This window comes from Enoplosus armatus, chromosome 4 (genome assembly GCF_043641665.1).
Source record: "Enoplosus armatus isolate fEnoArm2 chromosome 4, fEnoArm2.hap1, whole genome shotgun sequence".
Classification (NCBI taxonomy): Eukaryota; Metazoa; Chordata; class Actinopteri; order Centrarchiformes; family Enoplosidae; genus Enoplosus; species Enoplosus armatus.
Window position 1 is genome coordinate 12,529,585 of NC_092183.1, and position 11,298 is coordinate 12,540,882.

The following is an 11,298-nucleotide window of genomic DNA, read 5'->3' on the forward strand; positions in this document are numbered from 1 at the left end:
GATATTTTCATACCAGCTGTATACATAATGTATATAATGTACATAAAACCGTATGATCACTTGTGACAAATCGGTCAGACACATTCAGGAATGTTAGTCATAAGTAGTCCAGTAGAAAATACTGTACTTTGTCAGAGGACCTACCTATATTTTAAATATTCAATTTGTGTAATTCAGTTGAAGTAATTAACCTTTTTTATTAAAAAACTTTTTTCCTAGTTTTTTAGATCATATGCAAAATTACAAATATGAGTTGAGAGACTTTACTTTCTAAATAGAAGTGTAAATTCACAGACTTGAGACTGTATGTGTTACGAAGCGCGTTACGAAACATTGTTGGACCAAATCCCTCTCCGTACTCTGGTGATGTCACCGCCGTCCGGTATTTTGGCGGGGTTTACAACTTCGTCCATTCAGTTGCTCGGTTTATTTTGTAAACATTAGCTCTCCACCTACGAAACATGGAGCGGTACGTCTTAAACTCACTAGAAAACCAGTTGTTTAAGTTGTTTTGTATAACTGAAAATAATCAGCAAACAATATTCTAACAAAATGTAGTGGTTTTGGTAACTTGGCTAAGATATTGACAACCAGTCGCCCTTTTGTGGTTTAAGATGAGCCACAGTTAGCTAACGCTAGCTGCCGTTAATTTAAACGATCTTACCAACCGTAATGATTACTTTACGCCAACTGTACTTATTAACAACAACTTAGCTAGAATATGATTAATTCGGCGTGTTGAGTTCTGTCTAGTTCGGTCATTGGACGAGTAGCTAACGTTACATCGCTAGTTAGCTAAGCGACTGTATAACAGATTCTGACAGGCTATAGCTACGTTAACGTTAGCTAGCTGTGGCAATGTCTACTGACATTAAATTCAAAATGTAGCCAACATGATCGCACTAATATGTAGTTTTATATATTTTTGGGGACGTTGTGAAATAGTAGAATAACGTTAATAAACGACATCTGTTTCTTTTTCGTAATAACTTTTATCCAGTGGAAGGATGAGTCGAGCAACAGGCAGCAGACCATCGGAGCTGCCTATGCGAGTGCAAGACAGCAACAGGATGAGCATGGTGTATACAACGCCCAAGAGGTTGGTTTAAAGTAATTTTCTTTTACAGAAATTCATTTGGTTCAGACGTTATAGTTAGTCAGCAAAGATACTGCATTCATATACCACGCATTGAGTCCACTCTTGTATTAAACGAAGTTGAAGTTGGTATATAATATCAACCGCACGGACACAAGTGATTCACTCTGCGACTGCAATAAGGGGTTGTGTTCACAATATGACATTGAGATAGCGTAGACCGGACTACACTGTAGCAAAGTAAGTAATAGCTTCATGCTTTTGCTATAGTTTGACAAATGACAAACTGGGACACAAACACTGCATTATTTAATTAGGGTCGTCATACTTTCAACTTCTACATATGTTTGGCATGGGTTGATTGTATAGAAAATTATTTGTGAATATGTGGTGACCTGGTAAAGAAAGCTGAATAATGGATTAGTGGCAGCTTGTTCAAATGTGAGTCAGCAAGTGGAACACATCCATTTGTTCACAGTTTTGTTTTTTTTACAGCAAACAGCCTTCATTTGGGAAGCTCAACATACCCAAACCGCAGTCTGTGACCTCTGAAAGGCGGACCAGCTTCTTTGGTGCCCGGTATGTGAATAATATTTCAGAAATGTACAAATTTCATTACAGTGTGTAAAATGTGTAAAAACAACTATAAAAGACAGAAAGCATACAGTATATATATCCATCAATAAAATCTAACACCGATTTTACCAGTACAATTACAGTCGAAAGTAATACATTAGTAAGAAATAAAGTAATGAAAATGAATAGTTTACCTTACGCAATGTAGAAGAAAACTTCTGTATGTAAATATTTTGTGAATATGACCCCAGAGAGGGTAATACCTCTGTGAAAACCTCAGCAAACTGAGTTACTTATTTGATTTAAACCAGTGTCACAGACACACTAACACATTTATAGAATAAATGTGGTAAAAGGTACTGAAAATAATAAATTAGAAGAAAGTTGATTATCCTACTCAAGGTAAAGTCGGTCAGATTAATTGAAAAATTACTAATCTAATGAGTGTATCTTTTGTTTTTCCATTAATTAATTTCCACAGCACAATTATTTAGATGCAAATTAAATCAAACTTATTTTTCCTTGTCAATTAACAAAATTGATATTTGATATTTGATATTGCGGTGGTATGTTAATATTTTGACTGCAGGACTAGTGGGGCCAGCATGCCTCGCAACAGCCTCATGTCAGGGTTCGGAGGAACCGAGAAGATCAAAGACGCCAGACCTCTGCATGATAAATCCTTTGTTCAGCAATGTATCAGACAACTGCATGAGGTAAAAACACTTTATGTGTCAGTCTATGTAATGTATATACACACAGAAAGGTTTGTCTGTTTTTAACATTGCGACACCCTTAATGTTCAATACATTAAACCCATTGTGTGGGATATGAGCATCTTCGACCTGAGTGCCCCATAATGGTTGTATCCAAAAAGTTACTGTTGCAGACAGGAACATACACCTCATTTCATTGAATTTTTGAGCACTACAGCAGCACCCCCTTGTCTGTGTTTGTGTGATGGACACATTTACCTCACAAAGGTCTGAAGGGCTTACAGTTATTTGTTTTACCTGGTTGTGCTTTGTCACAAAGCTCCAGCACCTTTGGTTTGACATTGATAGCCTTACCACTATATCAGCAAAATATAAATATTGACTGATATCAGGTTTGTATTGTATTTATTTATTAGTATTTTTACATTCGCACTGATTAAATATTATTATTGCTGGCGGTATCTGACTGAGTGTGGAATTTAATTATAGTTTTACCTTTTATTTGTACCTGCATTTTCAGCAAAAATATAAGTATAGGTGTTTGTCAATATGAGTTGGAATCCATAGCTCTGTCCAGCCTGATATTCTCTCTCTATATCTTTCTAGTTCTTGACAGAGCAGGGTTACCCAGGCACTTTGTCAGCCAAGACCCTCCAGTCTCCCTCTTCCAAGGAGTTTGTGAAGATGTTTGAGTTCATCTACCGCCAGCTAGACCCAACCTTTGAGATGCCAAACTCAAAAGTTGAGGAAGAGGTTCCAGCTATCCTGAAGGCCCTGAGGTAAATGTTATGTTTTAGAATTAATAGGTTTTATATATCTTAGTTTCATTAGTATCCTTACAGTCCCAGTGGCATATTTTAGAATATCAAAAAACAAAGATATCACAGAAAATACAAAGAACTATAGAGAGAAAATCTTTGCTAGTAGTCTGTCCACGTAAGTACCTTACACTTTGTTGTAAGCCTTCATGTTGGCTCCTCTTCTATAGTTTAAGATACATTGCTAACTGTCTGTGTCTTTCTTTCTCGCCCTGTTTCTGGTTTAAGGTACCCATTTGTTCTCTCCAAGTGTTCAATGTATTCTGTTGGAGCTCCCCATACCTGGCCTCAGGCCCTTGGTGCTCTCATGTGGCTAATTGATAACGTCAAGGTGAGAATCAAACAACACTTTTTGAATAGGATTAAAGTGGAGCGTTATTATCCAAATCCATGTTCATTTATATAGGATGCAGAATGCAAAAAAAAGAACAAAAAAATTAAATGAACAAGTGTTTCCCAGCACCAGTGTTCTAATTCTCTGTGTCTGTGTGTCAGATCAACTGGAGTTTGAGCAAGCAGGAGCTGCTGTTCAGTGACTTCTGTGAAGACAGTGACAATATTGAGGAAGGGGCTGAGTATAACAAGGTACTCTGACTTCTTTAAACAGTATCATGAGGCATAAACACTTGACTTGTTAAGAGGATGTATTGTACATCTGTTGCTTCTTGTTGCATGTTCACTAATGGTTTGCTTTTTCTTACTGATGCAGTATATTTCACATCCATTCAAGTGTTCTCTCTGTGTTTTTGACCAGAGTAAACAGTTATCTTATTTTGTCTGTCTGAATCTAAACATTTGTGCGGCATTTCTTTTTTTTTTGTTTGTTTGTTTTTTAAATCTTCTCTTCCACTTTGTTCCTGTGCAGCTCTTCCTGGACTTCACAGCTGAGACATATTCCAAATTCATGCAGGGTGACGACACATTTGACGATGAGGATGAAACATTCCTCAATAAACTTAGTAAGTACAGCATCTCTCTATGAAATACATTGTTCAAAACTCTCTATGTTAAGTACACTATGAGATTGCATTGGCAATGCTGAGGATGAAGATGATGATAAATTAATTCGGTTTGTTCTTTGATGTGTAGCCCCATCAGTATCACTAATGATATTAATAACAATAATGAATTGGTTTCTATGTATATTTGAGCATAATGTTAATTCAGTTGTTTTGAATTTATATTTCGATTAGAGTCTGATCAACATATTGATATTGAAAAATTAACAAGAGGTGTGCGTGTTTGTCTTCACAGAAAAGCTTTACAATGTTGACGAAGCCTTGCTGGCTGCGATGGAGGAGAAGCACAGAATACTCAGTGATGAGGTCGAACGACTGGAGAAGGATAGCCAGACGGTCAGAAGACTTTTATATTTGCCACGTCCCCATGTGCACAGATTAGATTATGATTGAAACATCTTGATATTCCCATTACCATTTGTTATACAGTGAGGGCAATTGTACTGCATTAATTCTAAGTGGAAAGGGTGAAAACCTGAAAATCGTCAAAGAAAAAGAAATATTGCACAAAAGGCAAGGAAACTGAGATATTTATGACTATTGCAGGTGCAAAGGTTTTAAGCTGCAGCTGAAATATTTTCAGCCTTTGGGCTGTAATAGGTTGTGCACTCAGTTGAGCTGAGTTCTATCGGTAATATGAAACATCAATCAGACAACAATAAATCAGACAGATCATTTTCTGTCTCCTCGTGGACAGGACCGTCTAATGACCAAGAGGATGGAAAGGGTGAAGCTGCAGGCAGACCTCAAGAAGCTCCAGAGTTATCGATGCAGCCTGGAGTCCTTTAAAGCCAACCTGGAGAACAAATCTTCAGAACTGAATGATGAGCTGGAGACCACTGGTAAATATGAGCAATAAAGTGTTTAATGTAACCATGTCAGTCAGCCAGTTCTTTGGCAGGATGCACTGGATCCTGTGGGCATCTGATGATGTCTGGATCTGAATATTCAGGCATCATGAAGACGGCTGTGCCAATTACTATGCATCTAACTGGAATTACACATTTCCAAGTTCTTTATGGGCCTGTGCACTCTCAGCCCCCTGTTTAAAAACATTTAAAATTCCTGTTTTTAATTAATAAGCCACCCGACACCATACTTTACAGTGTTTTTACTGTTAATGTCAACCAGTAATCATTTAGTGCAAAAAAAGTTCCCAACGTAGTTCTTTAGTAGTAACATTTTAAGGTTCAAATTTGTACATGGCTACCCAGGTGTTTAAATAAACTGTTAAGTGGGTTTATTGGGTCTTCTACAATAGCTTTGAACGTCTCTTTCCAATCAGAACTGAGGATTGGATCGGATTTCATATACATCATGTTTTTTCCTCTCTGTCCTTCTGCAGTCAGTCATCTGGAGTCTCTAAAACATGAGCGAAATGAACTGCAACACCTCCTGCAGAACCAGAAGTTTACTCCAGCTGACGTAGAGAGGATCAACAGAGAGAAGAGGGAACTCCAACAGACCATCTCCAGTCTCAGCAAGTCTCTTGAAGATGCTGAGCAGCACAAGTGGAATGAGGAGATTGCTTTGGCAAAAGTGAAAGAGAAGGTACTGTGTGTACATCTAGTATGTATGCAAAGAGGAGCCGGAATAATACAATTTTGTTGATGGTGTTACTTAGGATTAAATTATGGCATTTGTCTTTTTTTCCTACCCATTTGTAGTCAGTATAGATTGGTAATAGCAGATGTTTTTCATCCAGTGGCATATATTTGACCTTTTGATTTGTCTCTTCCTTGCCCCTACTGTGTCTGTCCTATCCTGTTATTTCCCTCAAACCCAGGCGGAGTTGAAGCTAGCAGAATACCACAAGCTGGCACGTAAACTGAAGCTGATACCGCTGTCTGCAGAGAACGCCTGTGGTCACGATTTTGAGATCAGGCCGTTTGAATGTGGACCCAGCAGCATGGTTCAGCATAAAACGCAGATACAGGTAATTCCAGCTGATGATCCTGTTTACATTTGAATTCAGCGGACTTTCATATTTTGATGGATCTTAATTCAATTTAGTATGAACAAGACTAGCTTACTATCCAAATGCTCAGGTTATTTCAATACGCAGTTATTTGAACATCTTTGGACATGCATGTTTTTATGTTATATTTAAATGTTTACTACATTGCAGGTTGTTGGAAATTACATTTTCTATAGTGTGTGATGATATATTTTGGTATTCTGTGTACTTGTTCTGATCTATGCTGTGTGTTGTAGATGCTCCTGAGAAAGCTGATCAGTGATGTGGAGGAGGAGAACAGTCGATTAACAAACACGAAACTCAGTCTGGAAGAGTCTTGTGAACAGGTAACAAAATTGTTATTATTTTGCACTATTACATTTTTGTCATGTTCATACAATATTACGAAAGTTTAAAAAAAAAAATCACATTTGTCATTTTTAAATGATTGAAAAGTTGGATTTGACCAAAATCTGTCAAAGTTTGAGATCATAAAAACTCGAGAACATCTATCTTTTTTTCTGAACGTTGTAGGATTTTGGTTTAGTAAAATGCAATCTGTGTCCAGAAATATTAGAAAAGTCAGCCACACAGGGTTGTGGTGCGGCATTTATAATGGTTGTGTGTGTGTCTTCAAGGTGAATTCTAACATCTTAGACAAGTCCAACGACCTGAAGCAGCTGAGAGAGCAGATTCGCAAGCTGGATGAACAATTGGATTCTGACATGCAGGTACAGTCCATATAGTTCAGTCTGCTTTATGTCAGTAGAAATGACTACATGCACCAAATGGCACACACGGAGCAAACCTAACCAAATGTAGACAAGATGGCAGGAATGAGTTAACATTTATCCTGTTTGTGACATACAGAAAATGCACAGTTGCATCATACATGTACTAACAACCGTTTCCTGTGTGTTTGTGTCTGTATAGGAGCTGGCCCGAGAGGAACAGGACTGGGCAGAAGAGATGGAGTCAGTGGAGAACCATCGTAAGCTTCTTGAGAAGAAGGTTAATTATGGTTACGATGAGGCTGTGCAACAACTGAAGGCAGCGCAGCAACAGTGAGTGACTATTATATATTTATCAGCAATATTTATGTCTTAAGGATTACTCCAACTCGCCTATGAGCCACTTCAAAATGTCAAATTCCCCTGGTTCAGCTTGATAGCTCTGCTATTTTGTTTTAGAATAAAACACTTGTGGTCGTCTCTTTTTCAGGTACCACCTGGTGCTGCAGGAGACCAATGAGGAGAGACGAACAGTAGCCAACAACCTTGCATCTGTGTTTACCACAGCTGCTAACCATTTGTCAATTACAGAGGTAACATTCTTTCAACTCTGCATCTGTCCCTTGTACTGTAAGGAAGAATCTATATCTCAGGCATACTTCAGAGAAAAAGACAAAGAAATGTACTTATACTTACTTAAACTAGGTATCTACAGACTTATCTAAACACAAAGCATAAATTTATTTCAGCAAGCAAACAAACTAATGTATCAAATTAAGTAGATCTACCTTTTTTCGCAGCTCAAACATCACAAGCATGTGACTGATAGAAGACATCAAACATCTTATTATATATAAGTATTTCACTGCGGTGTAGACTCAATGTCTTGAGGCTTTCCATGCAGAAAAGACAAAATACATTATAGCAAAATGGCAGTTTGGTTATACACTGTTACACTTTAAGTATCGAAATCTAAACATATTTAAATTATTGTTCTTGCCATTTCCTTAAGCATTCCTGGCCTGATATCAGCATTATTCATGTAGTATCCATACCTGTATTTATATGATATGATGTTATATGAAATACATGAATGTTTATATAACCCATTGGTTCCTGTGGTTCCTTTACAACAGAAGTGCATGGAGGATCTGCACAGCAGAGTGCAGCGTGTCTGCTCTAAGGCTGTAGAAGAGGACGAGGCTGCTGTACAGAAGCTGCGGGAAACTTTGAAGAGCTTCACGTCCAAGGCAAACAGTTTATAAAGTGAGGCGGAAGGATAGAGGCAAGATACATCATCAGTCCTTGCTCATTGTGGTCATACTGGACCACATTAGATAGTCATGTTGTATTTAAGTCACTAGGAGGCAGCACACACCACCAGTCGCTAAAACTCGTGTTCAGGTTGCTGATTAAAAAAAACATAAATGTGGCCTTTCTGTTCTGTTCTATTGTATATGTTAATTAAGGTTTTTGCTTGTTTAGTCCAATGAAGCAGTGACACCACTTGTAGTGTAGGATGGACTGAAAGAATAACAACATTAACAACCTCCATATTTCTCGTCAGGTCTCATCTGACCTGAGCTGCTTTTATTTATCCATTCACATTCCCCCCCTTTTCCTCTGAAAGCTCTTTTCCAACTGTTGGTTAATGTTTCAAAATCAGTTTCTTCAATAGCTTTAACAACTTTCTTGAAGCACCAAATACAATGGTGTTTAGCTGTTTTTGTAAGCTGACTTGTGCTTGCTTTCTTCATTGCAATGGGAGCCTGCAGCAACCAATACTACCAATTATTAAAGGATAGTCAAAGGAATGCAAGTACTAACTAACTGTAGCTTCTACAAACCTACTAAGCTGTCAATTTATAAAGTTGACTTAAGATATTGGTTCAGACAAACACTGGTTAACAAAGAAATGACGGGCATAGTTTCCATTTGTGTCAGTCTCATTTATTAGAGCATTAAAGTTCCACATATCAGCCAAAACCCATAAAACTGATTGGCTCATTAGTAAATGATGTTTTAGGAGTGAATGTTTTCTGCGCTTCTGGCAGGAGCATTTATTGCAAATCCTTTTGGCTGAGGCAAAGTTGGCAGAGACGACACAAACAGGAAGTGGAGCATATCTCTCCACAATGACTGCTCGGTGTCATGGTCAACATCACTCATTGTACCTGTTTCCAATGAACTCTGCATGCTTGGCCTTCAGTATTAGTTTTTTTTTTTACATCTATATCCAGTCCAGAGATTCAATCCAGATATCCTGTGGCAATCTGTATACAATTCAAAACCACAACCACTTTGGGTTTTTGGAAAAAATATTTTGAGAAGCTTTAAATCTTTTTGTATCCTATAATATCGGCCCAGATCCAGTGTTTGTCGGACTGTCTTATGAAACTTTAGGGTTCACACACATAAAGGATGTTTTTCAAATAAAGATTTCAGTTTTCTGATGCAGCTTGTTGGACACGGTGGTGTTGATTTATGATTTCACAGAAGTGCTTTTTTTTCCAATTCACTCATGTTGTTCCACTTTAAAGGGAGAGTCCGCCTTAAACCCTAACAATGTTGAAACTGTACAGTAACTTTCAACAATGTACTTATCATTTCTTGGTTCGTAATTAGTTCTCATAACCATTGAAAAATGTTGATGTACATGATGCATCAACATAGAGAGATAATTTTGTTGAAGCAACATGTTAAAGTCAGACCTTCAGTAAGCGTCAGAATCCTAAAAGTCTGGATTTGAAGCGAAGAGTTGAACTAAATTGTTTTGATTCGTCACTTAACAGCTTTGGTTTTTGTGGATGTAAGCGTCTAATGCTGGGAAATATAGTAGGAAATTACCGTCCAAATTAGAAACAAGTTAAGTAGAATAATGGCTAGTTTTTACAGCAGAATGGTAATTTGGAACACGTTAGACCTGAAACAATTAGTTGATTCATTTTTTCTGTTTTATATTTTTTCATATATTTTTTTATATTTCATAGACAAAATAATCATTCAAAAAATAACACTGGGGAACACAATTTTTGTTGAGTTAGGTCTGACAGCTGTTTTTAACTAATTTTTGGGTGCGGAATCCAAAACTGATCTCAGTTTTTCTCTATCACGTCAAGTTTTTGAACTATAGGATCCCCGTTTTCTTAAAAAATATGAAAAATACTGTACTTAACAGATATGTGTGTGATAGTACTGACCTATTGGGAGCTGCACACACCTCTCACTGCACTGTCTCAACTGTGACTGCACAAACAAGTTGCCACGTAGCTGTAGATGAGTCTATTCGTAATCAGCTGGCAAGTGTTACTACAGCTAATCAGTGGAATTTTGCTTATCTGGAGGGTAAGCTGTGGAGAAAAAACTTGACGTGCTAGAAAAAAACTGACTGCAATTTTGGAATCAGCATGCCAATTTTAGTTTTAATCAGCATAAAAATCTAACTCAACAGAATTTTTTTTTCAAATTGTTCCCCAGTGTAATCGACAGACAAATCAATAATAAAACAGTAATTTATTGCAATCCTGCAATACTTAATCACAAAATAATTAAACTAATAATAATACAACACAATAGACCTGATATCAACCAATGGAGTATTTTATGTTCAAAGGTGTTGCAAACAAGATTTAAGTGTCACTCTGTGATTTGGGGCGATGGCCCGACCCTAAAACTCCACATCGTGTCAATACAGTAAAGTCGAAGAAGTTTTTACAAAGGGGAACGTTTGAAAACCGTCACTGCTGCAAGCGTGAGAGAAATGTTTTGGCAGATGTGATGAGGAGAGATGAGGTGATTGTGAGGGGCTCCATGGAGAGAGGGAATGAAAAATGTGATGGATAACTTCCACCACTAGCAGAGACAATCCGTGTGTGTGTGTGTGTGTGTGTTGGATGGGGCAGAGGGGAGGGGCTGTGCAGTTAAAGGAAAGGAGAAAGGCCATGATGTTAACAGCTACAGAGACTTAATTTAACTAAACAGGACAGACCTTGGTGTGTTTATCAGATACCATATGGACAGGTGGCATCCATAAAAGCCATTTTATAAGACTTCAGACTGTGTGTGTGTGTCTTTGCATGTGTGAGAAAATGAATGTCACGATTTGTGTATCTTTGTACCCCCAGAGGCATGTACATGGTGGCCTAAATGTGTATGTGTGTGACTCCTCGTGCAGGAATTTGCGTGCTTATTTCTTCATAACCCGTGTTTGTATTTGTGTTTTTGCCTGTTTCCATGCTTCTTTACATGTTATGTGGTTATTTTGTAAGTGTGTGTGTGTGTGTGTGTGTGTGTGTGTGTGTGTGTGTGTGTGTGTGTGTGTGTGTGTGTTCTCCTGTGTGGACCTATTTTATCATGGATCATTGCATTCAAAGACATGCACCATG

The 11,298-nt window shown here is 37.7% G+C and overlaps 1 protein-coding gene across 1 annotated transcript; it reads left to right on the forward strand.

Annotated features, from left to right (window-relative positions):
• The first annotated feature begins 451 nt into the window (after window positions 1-451).
• On the forward strand, window positions 452-8,277 carry ndc80 (NDC80 kinetochore complex component). The gene is made up of 17 exons (XM_070904826.1): window positions 452-469; window positions 1,001-1,099; window positions 1,592-1,675; window positions 2,262-2,388; window positions 2,995-3,167; window positions 3,435-3,537; window positions 3,702-3,791; window positions 4,072-4,165; window positions 4,461-4,561; window positions 4,923-5,067; window positions 5,571-5,776; window positions 6,012-6,161; window positions 6,440-6,529; window positions 6,821-6,913; window positions 7,116-7,246; window positions 7,404-7,506; window positions 8,050-8,277. The coding sequence occupies exons 1-17, from the start codon at window positions 462-464 to the stop codon at window positions 8,176-8,178; spliced, it is 1,926 nt and encodes a 641-aa protein (XP_070760927.1). The 5' UTR covers window positions 452-461; the 3' UTR covers window positions 8,179-8,277.
• The last annotated feature ends 3,021 nt before the right edge of the window (window positions 8,278-11,298 follow it).